This window comes from Apium graveolens, chromosome 5 (genome assembly GCF_009905375.1).
Source record: "Apium graveolens cultivar Ventura chromosome 5, ASM990537v1, whole genome shotgun sequence".
Taxonomy (NCBI): domain Eukaryota; kingdom Viridiplantae; phylum Streptophyta; class Magnoliopsida; order Apiales; family Apiaceae; genus Apium; species Apium graveolens.
Window position 1 is genome coordinate 29,865,470 of NC_133651.1, and position 19,833 is coordinate 29,885,302.

The 19,833-nt window shown below is 36.1% G+C and overlaps 1 protein-coding gene and 1 non-coding gene across 5 annotated transcripts; both read right to left on the minus strand.

Moving 5' to 3' along the window:
• Nucleotides 1–338: 338 nt before the first annotated feature.
• On the minus strand, nt 339–6,651 carry LOC141723761 (lysine-specific demethylase JMJ705-like). 4 transcript variants are annotated; one of them, XM_074525649.1, is made up of 8 exons: nt 5,404–6,651; nt 4,783–4,861; nt 4,417–4,484; nt 4,181–4,331; nt 3,347–3,777; nt 2,764–3,021; nt 956–2,181; nt 339–757 (listed from the first exon to the last, which is right to left on the minus strand). In XM_074525649.1, the coding sequence occupies exons 1-7, from the start codon at nt 6,269–6,271 to the stop codon at nt 965–967; spliced, it is 3,072 nt and encodes a 1,023-aa protein (XP_074381750.1). In that variant the 5' UTR covers nt 6,272–6,651; the 3' UTR covers nt 339–757; nt 956–964. The 4 variants fall into 4 exon arrangements, with proteins under 4 accessions (XP_074381750.1, XP_074381751.1, XP_074381752.1 ...); XM_074525650.1 differs by having other exon boundaries at nt 339–2,181; nt 4,783–4,858; XM_074525651.1 differs by having other exon boundaries at nt 339–2,181; nt 4,283–4,331.
• Nucleotides 6,652–13,548: 6,897 nt separating this feature from the next.
• Nucleotides 13,549–13,655, minus strand: LOC141662969 (small nucleolar RNA R71). The gene has a single exon (XR_012551066.1). It is a non-coding gene; the product is annotated as a small nucleolar RNA R71 (small nucleolar RNA).
• Between the last annotated feature and the right edge of the window lie 6,178 nt (nt 13,656–19,833).

Below are 19,833 nucleotides of genomic sequence, written 5' to 3' on the forward strand. Positions count from 1 at the left end.
TAAATTCACTTGAAAGTTTAATTTTTTCTTTAATTCCCTCCATTCTCAACCAGAATTTCACAATTAAAAAGACCCCCACTCAATTTTATTAAAAAGCTCACGCAATTCTGCTCTGCTCAGAACAAACTGTCTGGGTTTTTGCTTTACAGTGGGCTTTTTTTCTATATATTTATTGTCTTTTGTGTGTATACAGACGTTTTATAGCAAATACAAAATATGTGGGGGTAATAAATGTACTTTTTTTAAAGGGAAATAATTAGTACTTATCTTTTCTACCTCTGCAAATTTAGATTTTAAATAAATGGGATTTTTTTAAAAAAAATTCCTGGATCCCCTTTAAAATATAGCCCAGCCCAGAAATACAATGTAACATATAGCCCAGCTCAAGAAGTCTCTTTCTGAACACTTTACAGATTAATCATATGACGAACAGTTGAAAAACAGTAACATTTCACTATATTTACCATACATGGAATTGACAATAAACAATAAATACATGAGTGATCACATAGCAAGTGAAATGTATTGCAGGCAAATATGAGTGAATGTAGTGCCTGGCAGGCCCCTTTAGCCACCAAACTCGCCAAGTCTGATCCTCCTGCAGTTCCCCGCGAAATGTGAACGATAGTAGAAAGAGTGTATAGAATGCAATGTTGTTAGGTAGTTTCGGAAGCTCTTCCTGCAGAAGGAAGGTAGGAGGCATACCCGGGCCTTACTGAGGAAAGTGCTTGCTTTGTTAGATAGATGTGTGTTGCCTCTGAAAAAGCCTTATCCCATCCCATTAGTTTGTGAGAAAAGACCTCACTTACTCTCTTCCAATTAATTATATTCTTAATTATATTATAAGGAAAAGCGCACCGGGCCGCTTAACTGAGATAAACCTACTTAACTATCTATTGGATGATCCATGATATATAGAAATGATACAAAAATAAAAACCTACTTATTAACTTACGTCTTCTCACTAGGTCTTCTTCTTGCCTCTCTTTTCCGACTCTTGGAGCTTCCCCATGTGTCCGGTCGTCCGCTTGTGGCGACTGAAATCTGACACAAACCGAAATGTCTTCCCACAGCCAGTCTCACCACAGACATATGGGCGTGCACCTGTATGAACTCTCATATGTTCAGTCTGAGCCCATGCCCATTTAAACGTCTTTGAGCAATTTTTCCAGGAGCATTTCAAAGGACGGTCATCAAGATGCACTCTCTGGTGCTGGAGTAGATACTTGTGTGAGACAAATTTCTTTCTGCACCCCTCTACCGAACAGATTTTTTTGTTATGGAGCACCAGCTCTTCTTTGGAGCCAAAGTTCATCGTGCAACCCTCAGTTTTACATGCATACTCAGTCTTATTGCATATATGCTTCGTTGATGCACATCTTCCTATAGCTTTATCAAGTGCTGGGTCATTCTTTTTAGGCTGTTTGCCAGTTCTTGGCCTCAGTCTACTGCTCGGCCCACCTTCCTCCAGCTTCTCTTCCATACTGACGTCTAACTGTTTGGGGCGCTGGTCTTGGTCTTTCTCAGGCTGAAGAGACTTCTCCTGGATTACCTTCTTCTTGAGCTTATGTCTTCTCTGGTATTGTATGTCACATTTACCTCTGGGTGCATCCGTAACTGATTCTTGAATCTCAGGAGACTTGATCAGTGAGGTTGGCTCAGTATCAGCCATCCTCTTCCTCTTTAACGTGGATTTGCTACTTTCAGAGGAAAAATCAGCTGTTTGCCTTTTTGACATAATCTCAGGCATAACATCAGGTTCTGGAACCTGTTGCTTAGCTACAGTTTTAGACAGATCAAGTTTTTCTTGTTCATTCTGAACCCCATCAGCAACGACATTGCTGCACCATTTACCAGCAACAACACTCCTTTTCCGATTAATCTTGGTTGGTGAAATATCAGCTGAAGGCCTGTGTCCAAATGCCTTGTACAACACTGAGTTGTTTGGAATTTGGTTACTGTCAATCGTAGAGCGACTAAGGCCAGCACTATGAGAAAGATTAACCCCTAGCTTTACACTCCAGTCAGCATTCCCATGAGTGGACACTTCACTGTTTAGACCCGAATTGAAGCTCTCACTGTCTTCTCCAGTTGCTTTCCTGAAGTCAATGTTACTCCAAAGATGATTTGCTCCCAGATCATCAGCCATTTGTTCTGCTTCAGCTTGAAACTTGGGATAATCTGCACAAATGCATTGCTTAATGACATTAGAAGGACTGCTAACACGAAAGGCAAGTTCATGCAACAGTACACACGATGTCAAGTATATTAATTTTCACAATTTTCGTTGCAGCGTGCACCAAATTGTCAGAGCACTATGCATATTGTTGATAGATATAACCCATTTTACTCTTTGATGCTAATTAAGTTGCCAAAAAAAAACAGTAAGGTGACTTACAGAGAAAAAAAGGAGGGCCAAGTTGTGACCACATGATATATCTAAACTATGATTTATGACACTGTGATTTATATACAATAATTAAGGTCCCAGAAATAGCAATTAGTTCTCTTTCTGGAGTTCTATGTATATTTCTGGGTTGAAAGCTACGAATGTAGAGATACAAAGAAAGAATCCTCTGTATAACGGGGCCAAAAGAATGGCATTTGTCTGTCTGTTTATAAACTATACAGGTCCACAAGAATAAATATATTAGATCAGATGACAAAATTACAAGTAATTACTTTTGATCACTTAATTCAGTCTTATGTATCACAGATTGTTTACTAATTATTAAGAATAAGCTACATTCCTACTAAATGTACCTGGATGACAAAGGAGTAACATATGCACGCCCCCAAGCGGAAGCAATTTTTGTTCCACTTCAAAAGCATGCTGAAGACAGAAGACATTCGATCTGGAGGAAGACATGTGGGATGATCTACTATCATCACTATCAAGGCCGCATACTGGGGAAACTTCTCCTGATTCAGTTTCAGAGTCAGTTGCATCCCCGTAGGTCAATGCTAGAAGAGAGAGTGAGGAGGTATCCTTTGGGAAACCAAACAGATAGCTACAAGATCCTGCAGACATCCACCATGCATGTATTAATTAATGTTAGATTAATTGCTAAGGTGAAGTAGAAGCACTCCATCACACTAAAAAATGTGTGTATATATACTGCCATATCAGAGTCCCTCGTGATATTTACAGATTTCCATTCTAACTGACATAATATACTACCACAGATCGTGAATTTGATATAACAAAACCGTATGTGTGTTGGCCTCTTTTCTATAAACTTAACCCTTAGATAATTAGCTTACCGATGTTCTATTTGTACCTACACTGCACAAGAGACAACTCTCTAAGTTACACAGTGATAAACTTCTGAAGCAACAGCCTTACCTTCATTATTTCCATAATTAGCTGACATGAGGTTACGAACAGCCACTTGACTCGGCCGTATTATTGCAGCACAAGCAAAGCATAAATCCCCACAAGTGACACATGATAAAAATCCTGTATCTGCCGACCGCTCACATCGAGCAGGTACATTTTCTTCAGTGAATATCTTCTGCTGCTTTGAAGTTGTTTTGAATGAAAAGTCGATGTTTTTGCTATATAAGGGAATAGTATTACTATCACGCGATTTAGGAAACTTTCCCTCGATAAAATTATGGGGAAGAAGTACAACTGCAGATCCTTTTGCAAGTTTATGAAGCAGGTTTGTATTATGCACCACATCTTGCACAAAAAGCTCCTTCACCAGGTACTCCCCATCGCCTTTCTTCCTCTCTTCCAATCTTGAATTTCTTGGTTCAACACTCATTGGTACCCTGAGAAATGGGAAATCATATGGTAAATTTTTATCAGGTTGCAATTTTGTTACTTACTACATATATGGCTGTTAAAAAAATCATGCATGAAGAGCAAAAATGTTACCATCTATCTATCTTATAGACCTTTGCGGTAAGATTCTGGTAATGCCATGTAGATGAGAACTAATGTTATATATAGCATACAAGTATGCAACAGTTAAAATGACAGTACTTGTCTACTTATAAAGAGTACAGGCACCTTTTTCAACAAAGTGGAAATGCCATCCAGAACAGATAGTTCATCAACATCTTTAGAAAAATAGAATAACATCCTAGTCCATGTTTTAACATGAATGTGCAAATAAGCTAGCTCTAAAAGCCATTCTCAGTAAGATATAGTAAATCATGTTGCGTGAAAAACCTTGAAGATAATGACATTGCAAGATCATAGAGCAATTGATTGTGGGAAACCAACAAAGGACAGTCTACTGCAGCCCGGCGAATCGCAGCTTTACTTGCGTACCTCAACCATTCAGGAGTTCCGATATTCGAAGACTCGGCACAATTAAATCCTATGTGAATTAATCAAAGTCAAGATAGATCTAGTTTCAATATAACAATACTATGAACAAAATCCAAGGTAGAAAGATGTCTGACCGTGACTAAATCCGGAGTGATAAGCTCTTGGGAAAGTGACCACGAATTCTCCTGCATTCTGAACCAACCTGATTTCACAAGGAAAGAAAGATGTGAATACATTGCCAAAGGATGCTACAAAGTTACCTAAATACCTTTAATGCAGTGACAAAAATTTTTTATGATCAAGTCCACATGTGAAAAGTGGCAAGAATAAAGAACCAGGCTTTTTGTTGTAAACCATTCAGTGGAAAAAGATAATTGCAAACTAGCATTTAAGTGAAACTAATGAAAGATAACTTTCAGTCGGCTACAATGCCAACCGTCTTCCTTGCTATTAAGAGAAACCATACAAGTTGAAGGATGAAGAATATTACAAACAGTTACCTGCAACATGGTATATTAGCATCCAAAATCACTTCAGGGGACATGACTGTAGTCTTCTGAGCAAGAGTAGCATAAGCTGCTGCAATTGTTATATCAAAAATTTTAAGTTTAAAACTGTAGATAGAAACAAAAATCTAGTTCACTTGGACAAAACAAGTGAGCAATAAGCATTGAAAAGACTAATATATAACAGTTCAAATTGACATTCTATGAAGCTAAAGAGACAAACTTGGAGGATCAGGAATGATCACGCTCTGGTATTTTGTATCTTTATAAAAAAAAATTAAGACTCGACAAATATTTCTCAGTACTTCCCACATTAAATGCAAAATGCTTCAATCTTGACATAAACCTTTAAATTAGACAAACAAACTAGACAAATTGTTGGTTAAGGATGGCTATGGCAATTTCTGCATCCCACAAATTCATAACAAATTATAAAATAGATGTTAATCATTGAGTAGCTATCATGTAATATGTATCATATCATAAAATTACATATAACAAATGATAAAGAGCAATCATCAGAAACATAAAATGAGCCAATGTAAACATAAATTCAACATCAATCAAACTTACATGAGCCAATGTAAACATAAATTCAACATCAATCAAACTTACAGATAAAATTCTTCTTTCCTTCATAGCCGTGATTCCTGATCGCCTCCTCAAAAGCAATTGCAGAATCACTTGGCACTCCATACCATGTCTTTGCATCCCCCATATGCAGATAATTGAGGCTGTGGAAATCGTGATCCTCCACGTGCCAAGCAAACCAGCTGAACATCATTCCCATGTACACCATTGGAGAAGTAACACCGGGAATATCATCCTTTACAAATCTTAGAGGACACCCTTTCGCCCTCGCAGCTCCCCTCACATTCCATTCCGTATCTCCCACATTTACATTTCCACTTGTTCTCCTCCTGTCCAATTCGACAAATGCTGATCCAGGCATGTCATTACCATATTCAACCTCAATAGCTTTACCAGCCTGAGCATCCCAATAAAGGGTTTCGAGTTCTAGAGGATTCAACACGCCCTTAATCATCGAACAATTCTTGAAATAACTTTTCTCCCAAGCTCTGGCCTTTGCTTCAAATTCAGAAAGAGTGCAACTCTCACCACTCTCCCTCACTGGTCTAATAACAGGATGGTCTTTTCTCAGGCTCAAACCAACGTGCTGCACCCTGGTGGTGAATGCAGGCCTTGATTCGCCTTTCGAGGAAGCAGAGCAAGCCAGAAATGATTTGTTTAGTTCAAAATTTGTTGTTTTTCGTGAGGGCAGGGGCAGAGGGGGAATAATTTTGCAAATACCAAATGAAGAAGCTTCTTTTTCAATCTTATGAATATAACCAATTGGATCTTGAAACTCTTCAGGGGTCGGATGAAACTCGGGTGCTTTAGGAAGGGTTTTTAGCCATTGAAAAACCTCTGTTTTATTGTACGTTTTTGGTTTATACCCTGGTCTACCTCTAATTCTTGCCATTGATGTTTGAACAAAGAATTATAACAAAGGAACACTGTGAAATATATGTATATATCAAGAAATTAATACATACAAAGGTTTGTAGCTATCAATTTCTGTAGCTTCGCAGATATGAGAGAGGCAGAGCAAAAGGAGAGAACTTATGCTGGTATAATGTGTTCTTTTTGGTCACTGCTATTTCAATATTTTTAGAGGGTTCCTGATTTTCTTATTTCTTTTTGGTTACTGGTATTTTCAATATTATTTTTCTATGTACAAAATCGGGCAAGGGCAATACTTGTTTCGGTGGCTTAATCGGAAGTTTACAAGGAAGAGAAAGGGGAGAAGGATTGTTTTGGGGATTTAGAGATAATGCCAAAAAAAAATTTAATGAGAGTTTTTATTCTACTTGTACTTTTGTCACTGAACAATAGACGTTTTATGCATAAAATTATGTTTTTTGTCATTGAAATGGATATCATCTTATTGAATTTGAAACTTGATTTTATCTCTGTTGCTTACGACTGTGTATTGTTTTTTCTTGATTATTATCATTTTAGAGGAGCGAGAGAGCTTCTCAATTCATCTGGTTTTCAAATTTTAAAATATAATATTCATGTTCATGATTAATTTTTAGTTAATATGTTTATTTTTGCTTTTGTTCTTGACTTTTTATGCGATGAATGAAATATATATTAAATTTTGATACTTTTTTGTTGAAAGTTAAAGACTTCTTTGAACAAAAGATAATGCAGTGCCAAATTATAGTATAACGAGATTGCTAACTGATGAATCTATATTTGCAAATAGATGATACTACTATTTCGAAGTATGCCGACTTTATATTCATTACCACGGTAGATAGATGAATGAATGTTTATTTTTAGAAGTGAATGATCGAGTATTATCACGAAAGCGAAAATTGTCGAGTATATGATAGAAATATATAATTACAAAGTAAAGATGTTGAAAATCTGACAGGAAAATATTGACTTGCTGAATAAAACTTATTTTTTGAAATGATGATGATGTAGTGCCAAATTTTAGTATTGCAGAGTGTGAGATTTTACATATAATAGGATTGCAAAACGATGAATAAAGATATGAAAATAGATTATACTGAAATTTCGAAGTATCTCGACTTCACGTTAATTACCATGACAGAGAGATGAATGAATATTTATGTGCAGAATCGAATGATCGAGTGTAATCAAGAAAAGGGAAGTTACAGAGTTAATGATATAAATATATAATTACAGAGTAAGGATGAAGAGCGTTTGAGGAAAAAATATGAATGTGCAGAACATAATGAAGATGCAGAGTATCGACATAAAGATGTTAATTATTGTTAAAAAGTTAACAATATTATTTAGTCATGAAAGAAAACTGAAACAAGTTATATATATATTCAAAATTTGGTAAGACAAATATTTTCAAATTGTTTGGTTTGGTGTTAACTATTGTGATATATAAACAGAAGAAGTTTTCCGACAATAAGTTTTACTGTGTCCAATACAATTAAAGAAATTTGTTCACAAATTATGATAGGGCTGCAGAACAATGAATAAATTTTTGAAAATAAATTATTTCATGATTGTATACTGATAAAATAAATGTTATTGTTAAGTATTGAATGATCAAGTGTTATTATAAAATGAAAAGTTGTAGAGTATTTGATAGAAATAGATCTAATACGGGTAAGAATGTAGAGTATTCCATGAGAAATGTTAGTTTGCATAATAAAGTTGCAGAGTTTTGACAAATATTGAGTATGGTTAAAAATTGAGAAGTATGATTTACTTGCGTCATGGAAGAGAATTTTTTACCGTAATACAAACTGTGTCTAATGTAAATGACAGAAATTTGTTTAGAATCATGATAGAGTTGCAGAATGATGATTTTATCTCTAAAAATAAATTATGACATGTTTGTAGACTGATGTAATATATTTTATCGTTTAGAATTGAATGTTAAGTATTATCATGAAATGAAAAGTTGTAGAGCATAAAATGGAAACATATATTATACGAGATGTAGGGTATTCCTTGAGAAATGTTAGTTTACATAATAAAGTTGCAGAGTTTTGGTAAATATTGACTATTGTTAAAAATTGAGAAACATGTTTAGTCATGTAACTAAAATTAAAAAATATCGTTGTTAGCTTTATGTGTGTGTGTGTTATATAAATATATTTGCAATTTGATAGAATGAATAATTTCTAATATGATGTTAACTATTATGATGTATAAACGATATAGATTTTCTAATGATGGCGATTGCATGTGTTAGTTTGCAAATGAACTTGTTCATTCATTGTGACGATTATATGTCATGAGTTTTAGCAGAATAAGTTTGCTAAATATTTTATATTAAAATACTATTTGCATGGAAAAGTTGTTAATGTGGCGGGAGAAATTGCAGTAACAATTTATTGTGAAAGAGATATTACATTGTCAAGTTTTAGGTGTAAGGAGAATCGCATGAATTGAATAAGTATCTTAAAATAGACAAAATTACTCTTTTTAGGTATTTTGACTTTACGATGGTTCCGTCTGTGTAATGTGAATTACATGATATCGAATAAATTTTTAAAAACAGACAAAATAATCTTTCGTGTTGCTCTTGTTCTTAATACTAGCTAGTATTTTTAGGCATCTTGATTTTGTATTAGTTTTGTGATAAAAAAATTATAGCTTTATTATCGAGTATGTGTGGCGAATGTGTATTGTCTCCATTGGAAAGTTGTATAGTGTTATTTATAATAATAATAATTTATAGTTTATAATTGTAGAGTATTGATTAAATGTTTTTAACTGGAAGTAAAAATTAAGAATGAGAACTTGTTTTGATAATAAATAAAACTAATACAATAAGATAACTCATCATATTTCACAAATTCAAATAATTAAGTTAATTCTATGTATTTTTAAGGGAGTACCCTCTTATATAAAGGTCCATGGAGAACCCTTGATTCTAGGGTTGTTCACGAACCGAGGCGGACCGATTTTGACGTAAACGAGCCGAGCTTAATTTTTCCGACGAAACGATGCTGAATTATCGAATAAAAAAATATGTTTGAGCTCGTTAACCAACGAGTTGAACACGATCTTATTCTCGAACAAATATGATCCGAGCCGAGCTCGAGCTGTAACCGAGCAGCTCGTCACTAAACTTTCTTGGCCAACCCAACTAATTTTAACCCAACACAATTATATTAGAGACTACTTATATCCTAAATATAAACACCGGTTCTTATATCTCAGTCCCTCTTGAACTCTATTATGTTGTAATTCACTGCGATACACACACAATACACACAAATATATAATTGTTGTATGAACAAAGTTCAGGTTCATCTCTCAAACAACTAGTTAAGATATATACCTGTAATATCCCGTAATTTTAGAATAATATTTGTTATTCCCTAACAATCTAACAAAGAATTACAGAAGGGGGGTTAAACCTAATTCTGGCTACTTTTTCAATTTTAAGAACAACTCTACTATGAATATATAACTGTGTTTGATTTGGTTATGGTGCGGAATAAAAGTATTAATAGATATCAAAACACAAAGTAATCAAATACAAGTATTTAAAAACTTTCTGGGGGATTGAACTTTTCTATCAGAGATATATATTAATAAGAGAACTCTGTGTTACAAAATTGTACACAGCTGCTTACAAGTTGAACAAGAACAGAGAAATTCTTTACAGATTTTGCCTTATCTATTTCTCTGGTAAATGCTTACTTCGATACTATTCAACTTGTTACCCTTGGTTTATATAACACCAAGTTACATGATAAAAAGACAAGTAAATAAGACAAAACATTTCTAGTCTAATTTTATGCTGCTTCATTTCTCAATCCAGCATCTTTGAATATCTTCAGTTAAGCATGGAAATGGAAATGCTTATTTGTTCTCTAAACCCTGCAAATAGGCTGCCACATTCCATGTGCATACAATCAACGCATGTGACTGTCAAGTCACTATCAACTGCTCTTTTGAATTTGAACATCCGTTGAAACTGTGGTTGATCATCCGTTGAAACTTGGATGATCATTCGTTGAAGCTTTAGTTGATCATCTGTTAAAGCTTTGTAAAATATCCATTAAGACTATTTTCTTGGTAGTTAACTCCATTTCATTTATACAAGATTACAAGGCATCTGATATTTACAATTAACCAACCTACCTTGCATATCAATCTAGTAGTCAACATGACCTATACATTCTATAACATCTAGTTCACTAAGCCATTATGGTATGCAGGAATGTGCTACTAAACTCGTTATTATATAAGCTACTCTTTCAACGGATGTTGAATTGATCATTCGTTGAAAGCTACAATTTTCACTTAAATTAAATCTACTAAGAGTTTTGTTCAAGTTATCATCAAGTACACAACATACTCCTAATAATCTCCCCCAATTTATGTCTACTGTAATTGTATCCATAAATTAAGAGAAACTTGATGATAACAAAACATTCTATGAATACAGACTGATATAAAGTAGATAAAATTTACAGGTGCTGTAGTTTATTGAAAATTCTCACAAAAAAAGATTTGTAGAGAGTCTTATAGATCATTTTCAAGGTGCTCCTCTAGACTGAGCAAATTTAGATCAATTCCTTGATTGCCTTGACTTCTTTCTCAGCTTCACATTGTTTTCCTCAATTTGGAATTAGAGTTGTTTGTAGAACTCAGGTTCATCTCCATTTTTCTGATCTAGCTTTTCTTGCATCTCCTTGAGAGTTTCATTTCTTGTAATCTTTAGCTGATCTTCCAATCTGAAGAATCTCTTGATGTATTTTTCATCCTTGAATTCCATAATCCAGTATGGCCTCAAATGCACCCTATCTCCAGTAAAAGGAATTGTCAATACTCTTGGGAGTGCATTTGGTCCTCTCCAGCTATTTCTTATCTCCTCAATCTTGTTTAGTACCATTTTCTTGGCAAATATGTTGAATCCAAAGTTTTTCTTGATTGAGGAGAAGATAGTCACCAGAGTAGAATAACCTTCATTGAGAATTCTGTGAAGGGGCCATGTTATCTCGTTTTCACCCTTGTATCTGAAGACTAATCTTTCTGGAAGATGTCTATGAGCATCAATAGCTCTAACTTCATATATTTCTTCCAAATAAATATTTATGTCTGATAATTCTTTGATGTCATATATGAAGAGTTGATCTCCCTTGTTGACAACAGGTTTGGGTTTGTGATAAGTGGCATATTATATACCATTTAGAGCGTCTCATAAAGGCTTGAATTGGTGTCTTGGACTTAAGTATTTTGTGTATTTGGCACATTTTCTAGTGTTTTTGCATTTCAGTGTATAACTTGCTTAGATAGGTGGTTTTCATCAAATAAAGCTTAAGGAAGTGCTTGGAATCAGTCTAGGGGTGATGAGCGAAGAAATCAGAAAAAATAGAAGCAAAATAAGGAATTTTCCAGAAAAGTTGCAGGCAGTCGCGTGCTAGGAGCAGGCGACCCTGTGCTAGCAGGCGGCCGCGTGGAAGATGCAGGCGACCTCCTGTGGGCGGATTTTTAGAATCTGGATTTTTTTAATTCGAGTACGATTGGGCTTCTGTTGGCGCTGGTTCTCTTGGGCTATTATATAAACCTTATAGAAATACGTTTTCTTCATCAAGAAATCAAGAGCAAGGGCAAGAAGATTGAGAAGACTGTTTTAGCACACAACAACGAAGAAGAGGAAGCATATATTTATCTTGTGATTCTTTTAATTCGTTGTAACTGTGGATGCTAGTTTTCTTTATGCTTTGAACCTTAATACTCTTGTGACGTACTTCATTATTTATTAAGTATTTTTATTAGCCTTATATTGTTGTGTTATTATCATGCTTTCATATGAACCCATGGTGACGATGAGTTCTATTATGGGCTAATCGTGATCATGGGATCTAGCGGATTTACTATGGATTTCTTTAGTAAATTGTTTAATACCTTGGTATGTGGTGATTGTATGATATCTAGTATAGGTTGTGCTTATTCGTCTTATATGCGTCGCGAATATGTAAGATAGTCTATTAATCTCTTGTGAAGCGACAGTGAATCTTGAGATTTAGAACTTGCCATGCTAGCATAGGTTCATGTATTGTATGCATGACTAGTGGGTAACTCTAACCGTTTTACTTGCCTTGTGTAATCATCATGAATAACTTGCGCTTAAATCGTTATGTTGTCAAATTCTGTAGACATATAGGGTCTCAACATAATTGATGCATATTCAACTTCTATCTTAATTGTGGATGCTTGGTAGAATGTTATTCGTACAATGAAAGTTGGCATTTATCAGTTTCGTGTTGTTCGATTAATATCATCACCATTGCATGCCAAGGTTAATAACAATAACTATTGAATGAAGTAGTAATGAAGTTAGGATCTCATGTGTGTTTAATATTGTTAATTTAAGTGTTTAATTCTCGTAGTTAATATTAGTTAACCAATCTTAATTGTTATTATCTTGGCATTGAAGAATAATCATACATTGGTGAGTAAGTGTTAATTAAATATAATTAATCAGAGTCTCTGTGGGAATGAACTAGAAATCATTCTATATTACTTGCGAACGCGTATACCTGCGTGATTTATTTAGCGCATCTTTGTGCCTAACAAGTTTTTGGCATCGCTGCCGGGGACTCGGTGTTAATTTTTTTAGTTTATGTACTTGCCATCAATGGTCATTAGGATTCATTGATTAAGACTTGTTACTTACTGCTTTCAATTTTGTTTCAGGTACTCTAGCGAGCGTTTATGCAAACACGTTCTCGCACTCGCAAGAGAAATCTGGATAAAGCTGAGGAAACTGATAAAGCTCTTGACTCTCCGGAGAAGATAGTTTTTGAAGATTCGGATAAAGATAGTGAAAAGAAAGAACCTGAAACAATGGGTGATGGTCTAGCTCAAGCTGATCCAGCTCTTATGGACTTTTCTCGGCCTAAAATTGATGACATTCAGTCAAGCATCATTCATCCGGCTATTGAGGCCAATAATTTTGAAATCAAGCCGTGAACTATTTAGATGGTGTAGATTTCTGTTTCTTTCGGAGGGGCTGCGACTGAAGATCCCAACATGCATATTAGGAATTTTGTCGAGATCTGTAGTACTTTCAAATATAATGGTATCACTGATGAGGCTATCAAGCTGAGGCTTTTCCCATTCTCTATGAGGGACAAAGCTAAGGAATGGTTATATTCTTTACCAGCTGGGTCCATCACAACTTGGGAAGATCTTGCGCAAACGTTTATGGTGAAGTTCTATATAATGGCCAAAACTGCAGTTATGAGGAGTGCTCTTACTCAGTTTGCGCAGCAACCATGAGAATCTATGTGCGAAGCTTGGGAGTGATACAAGGAGATGTTGTGAAAGTGTCCACATCATGGTATGCCTGACTGGATGATGATCACTGGTTTCTACAATGGTTTGGGGGGCTAATCTCGACCCATGCTTGATGCAGCTTCTGGAGGCGCCTTGTGGGCCAAAAGCTATACTGAGGCCTATAATCTCATTGCAACTATGGCTGCAAATGAGTATCAAAACCCAACTCAAATGATGATGCCTGGGAAAGTAGCAGGTATTCTGGAAGTCGATGCAGCTATAGCTATTGCAGCGTAGCTCCAGGCGCTGTCTATGAAGGTCGATTCTTTAACCAACTATGGCGTAAATCAAATAGCTAGTGTCTGTGAGCTTTGTGCAGGCTCTCATGCTACGGATCAGTGTTCTCTTGTTAATGAATCTGTTCAGTATGTGAACAATTTTCAGAGACCGCAGCAGCCTGTGCCCGCTACTTATCATCCTTATAACAGAAATCATCCCAATTTCAGCTGGAGCAATAATCAGAATGCTGTTCAGCAACCATATCAGCAAGCTGCAAATAAACAGTTTAATCCACCTGGATTCCAGCAACCTCAGCAAATTGTTCAAAGGCAAATATATTCTCAACAAGGAGGTGCTGCTCCACATTCTAGTGCTGATTTCGAGGAGTTAAAGCTGTTGTGCAAAAGTCAGGCTGTTTCTATCAAGACCTTGGAAAATCAAATTGGACAAATAGCCAATGCCTTGCTCAATCATCAACCTGGCACACTTCCCAGCGATACTGAAGTGCCAGGCAGGAAGGAAGCTAAAGAGTAAGTCAAAGCTGTCACCTTAAGGTCTGAAAAAGTAGTTGATGCTGAAAAAGCAAAAGATGTAGAAGTTAAAGTTGTAGATGAAGAAGGAATGCAAAAGGAGAAAGAGGGAGAACCAAGGAAGACTACTGTTGAACACACTCTGCCTGAGGGTAATACAGGGGAGAAGCAACTCTATCCTCCACCACCTTTTCCTAAGCGATTGCAAAAACAAAAGCTAAACAAGCAATTTGGTAAGTTTCTGGAGGTGTTCAAGAAACTTCACATTAACATACCTTTCACGGAGGTTCTTGAGCAAATGCCTAGTTATGCGAAATTCATGAAAGGTATTCTTTCGAGGAAGGTGAAACTGGATGATCTTGATACCGTTGCTCTGACGGAAGAGTGCAGTGCCGTTCTGCAACAAAAGTTACCTCCAAAGCTTAAGGATCTAGGTAGCTTCACCATTCCTTGAACCATTGGCAAGTTGTCATTTGACAAGTGCCTTTGCGATTTGGGAGCAAGCATCAATCTGATGTCGTTGTCTATCTTCGAAAAGCTGAATTTTCCTGATCCGAAGCCCACCTACATGTCTCTACAATTGGCTGATCGTTCGATTACATACCCACGAGGCATTGTGGAGGACGTGCTAGTAAAGGTAGACAAGCTCATCTTTCCTGCAGATTTTGTCATTCTGGATTTCGAGGAAGATATGAAGATTCCCATAATCTTGGGAAGACCTTTCTTGGCCACAGGCCGTACCTTGATAGATGTGCAAAAAGGTGAACTCACTATGAGGGTGCAAGATCAAGATGTGACATTCAATGTATTTAATGCGATGAAATTCCCTACGGAAGATGAGGAGTGCTTCAAGGTGGATTTGGTCGATTCTGCAGTTATTTCAGAACTTGATCATGTACTAAGGTCTGACGCCTTAGAAAAAGCCTTATTGGGGGATTTTGACAGTGAAGATGATGAAGGCAATGAGCAGTTACAATATTTTAATGCTTCTCCTTGGAAACGGAAGTTAAACATGCCATTTGAATCTCTTGGTAATACTGATATCAAGAATGCTGAGGAAAAGCTCAAACTTTCTATTGAGGAAGCACCTACTTTGGAGCTTAAACCATTTCCTGAACACTTGAGGTATGCTTTTTTAGGTGAAGCATCTACTTTGCATGTTATTATTGCATCTGACTTTTCAGGTAGTGATGAGGACAAACTCTTGAGGATTCTGAGAGAATTCAAATCGGCTATCGGGTGGACTATAGCAGATATAAAAGGGATCAACCCTTCGTACTGCATGCATAAAATTCTGCTAGAGGAAGGTAGCAAGCCGACTGTTGAGAAACAACGAAGGCTTAATCCTATAATAAAGGAAGTGGTGAAGAAAGAAATTTTAAAATGGCTGGATGCAGGAATTATATATCCTATTTCCGACAGTTCTTGGGTGAGCCCCGTGCAATGTGTACCTAAGAAAGGAGGTATTACTGTGGTAGCAAATGAGAAGAACGAGCTCATCCATACTCGGACAGTCACATGATGGAGGGTATGCATGAACTATAGGAAGTTGAATAAAGCCACGAGGAAGGATTACTTCCCTCTTCCATTCATTGATCAGATGCTTGACAGGTTGGCTGGTCATGAGTATTATTGTCTTCTGGATGGCTATTCGGGCTACAATCATATTTGCATTGCACCAGAAGATCAAGAGAAGACTACTTTCACTTGTGCATTTGGCACATTTGCTTTTCGTAGAGTTTCTTTTGGCTTATATGGTGCACCTGCCACTTTTCAGAGATGCATGATGGCCATATTCTCTGATATGATTGGAAATAATATCGAAGTGTTCATGGACGAATTCTCCGTCTTTGGACATTCATACGATGAATGCTTGAATAATCTCCGTTTGGTGCTCAAAAGGTGTGTTGAGACCAATCTGGTGCTCAATTGAGAAAAATGCACTTCATGGTGCAACAAGGCATCATTCTTGGGCATAAGGTCTCTAGTAAAGGTCTTGAGGTGGATAAAGCCAAGGTGGGCGTCATTGAAAATCTTCCGCCACCTAATTCTGTGAAAGGAATCCGTAGCTTTCTCGGTCATGCGGGTTTTTATCGGCGTTTCATCAAGAATTCTCTAAGATATCTAAGCCGTTGTGCAATTTGCTCGAGAAAGATGTGCCTTTCAAATTTGATGATGAATGCTTGGCAGCATTCGAGACTCTCAAGAAGAGTTTAATCACCGCACCAGTTATTACGGCACCTAATTGGAGAGAACCTTTTGAGATGATGTGTGATGCAAGTGATTATACAGTGGGAGCAGTTCTTGGGCAACGAAAGACTAATATCTTTCATGTGGTCTACTATGCTAGTAAGACACTAAATGGAGCCCAACTGAACTACACTACTACTGAGAAGAAGCTCTTGACTATAGTTTTTGCTTTTAAAAAATTTCGATCTTATCTACTTGGGACAAAGGTGACAGTGTTCACTGATCATGCTGCCATCCGCTATCTGGTCTCAAAGAAGGATTCGAAGCCTAGACTTATTCGTTGGGTTCTCTTACTACAGGAATTCGAGTTAGAGATCAAGGATCGAAAAGGTGCTAAAAATCAAGTGGCTGACCATCCCTCTAGATTGGAGAATCCCAATTCTACTTTATATGATAATATGGTAGTAAAAAGACAGAGGGGATAATACGAGACTGTCATTCCACAGTTTATGGTGGACATTATGGTGGTAAAAAGACAGCAGCTCGTATTCTTCAAGCAGAATTTTTCTGGCCTACGTTGTTTAAGGATGCACATCAGTTCATTTTAAGGTGTGATCGTTGCCAAAGAGTTGGGAATCTTTCCAGAAAGGATGATGTAATAACCCCAATTTTTGGAAAAATTTTGAAACCCTTATGAATAGTGTTTTTGCTGAATGAGAAAACTTTTCATGCCACACTATGTAGGGGTTCTGATATGGATATTCTGAGATTTTATTAGTACTTTATATTGGATATAAGTGTATGTAAAGATCGTCAGAATCCAAATCCGAACACTTTGATTTTTCCCGGAAATACACTAGATACGGAGAGAATTGAGTATAAGGTAACAGGATAAAAAGGATTTAAATTAAAGGATTATAGTAGAGGATCATAAAAAGGAATATAATATATTGAGAAAGGTTAAGGGAACCTAAGTAATAAGATCCCGGGTATGATCCCTGAAACGATAAACGAAAACGAAAGTTAAGCGAACCGTATAACAGATCAGCGGTCATTAGGCAAACGATTCGGAAGTTAAGCAAAGGGATTAGAGGGAGTGATGTCACCCAACCAATGAGAGGAGGACAAGGAGGGAAAGATGACATCACAACATGACATAGGCATGACATGGGAAGGAAGGAGGTGTGGTGGCTTTTTAACCACACAAATTCAAGGGCAACAAGGTAATTAACTAAATCAAACACAAAAACAAATCAACCAAGCCAAGTAAATTCATTCTTCATCAAAATCAAAAAGAACCAAGGCTTTGTTCTTGAGAGCTCTCGGCTTTTTACTATTAAAAAGGCAAGGAAATTCAAAAATCAAAGATCCAAGCTTCCTAAATTGGTAAGAAAATTCCCTAATCATCTTTATGCTTAGTTAGGGCTATATCATGAGTTTAAGCCATCAATTCCTTCTCCATCTTCTTCATTTAATCAAAGAAGAAGACTATGAATAGTGTTTTCAAGTTTTTAACTTGAAATTTTTCTTGTTTTCCTTGAAGATCCAAGCATTCCTAAGACTTCTCAAAGCTTCTTAAGGCTTCCTAGCTCCTCCCACCACTTCAAGGAAGGTATATCATCTCCAAACCCTAGATTCCTATGTATTATAAGATGATTTTGATTAGTAGGGTGATATTGTAGCTTGTTGTTGTGATTAGAGTTTGGGATTTGAAATGGTAGTGAAATGGAATGGTAAATGTTGTGGTTTTGATTAAAAGAACTTAAGTATGATTAAAGTTAAGCTTAGGCATAAGTATGAATGTTAAAATTGAATTGGTTGGGGTTGTTATGATGTGATAAGGATGGATGTTGGTTGTATGTTGGATTTGAGGTTGAATTGGGATGGTTTTGAATGGTTTAAAATTTGGAAATCGCGTAAACATAGCCGTCGTAACGTCCGATTTTCTTTAGACTGTTTTTGTGCATAACATTAGGACCCGAGGACCCCCTGCTAGATTATGACCATTGCCATGTCTAGATAGCTCGTGTTACGAGATTCGTTTTGATATGTAGTTCGTTCGATTCCGATGCACGGTTTAGGAGAAACGACCGTTTCAAGTAACGGCGTTTCGCGAACGAAACTTTTCCCCTCGCCTTACTTTGAAACATAGGTTAAAGACCAAAAAGGGTTAATTAATGTATGAAACATTTATGGTAAGTGTGTTAGGCAGTTGGTAAGACACTCGCGAAGGAATCGCCTTAAAACTCGTAAAGGTTAAATTATTAAAAATGGTGGAGCCGAGGGTACTCGAGTGACTTAAGAGAACCAGCGAGCGCAAAATGAGCGTTAGAGTTTGAGTTGGTTAGAGTATAGATTTACAAGTGACTTTGGTTTAATTCCAACTTACTTGTTGTTTATAGGTTACCAGACTCGTCCCGAGCCTTTTATCACCCCAAGTCGCTCAGGCAAGTTTTCTACCCGTTATAACTGTTGTTGTGATGTATATATGTATTTGCATTATCTTTTGATAGATGCATGTTGGTTAATTAGCAAATGTTGCAATATATTGAAGCATGCTGCTATGGTATATATATATGCATGCCTGTTTCGTATTCTTTCCATATATATCTGTTGATTCAGTTGATAATACCTATGCTAGAGGATAGCGGTAATTTGCATATACCCTTAGTATAGGGACCCAAAGGTGAAAACATATTTCTAAACCGGGAGTCGATGTTCCCGAGTATATTATATATATATATATATTTATATATATATATGGTCATAGTTTTCAAAACTATTAATCGAATAAGGTTTATTCGATAACTTTAACTTTATTTTATTATTGAATATTATTTCGAATATTATTCGAAGGCGTATGACTCCTTTATATTAAATGAATATTATTTTGAATATTCATTCGAGGACTTATGACTCCTTTTAATTTATTAAATGAATATTATTTTGAATATTCATTCGAGGACTTATGACTCCTTTTATTTTATTAAATGAATATTATTTTGAATATTCATTCGAGGACTTATGACTCCTTTTATTTTATTATTTGAATATTATTTGAATATTCATTCGAGGGCTTATGACTCCTTTATATTATTTTTTGAATATTATTTGAATATTCATTCGAGGGTTTATGACTCAGTTTATATTATTTAATGAATATTATTTGAATATTCATTTGAGGATCTATGACTCCGATTATTTGCTGAGATATATTCTTTATTTTATTAAAGAATAAGGTGTCGAT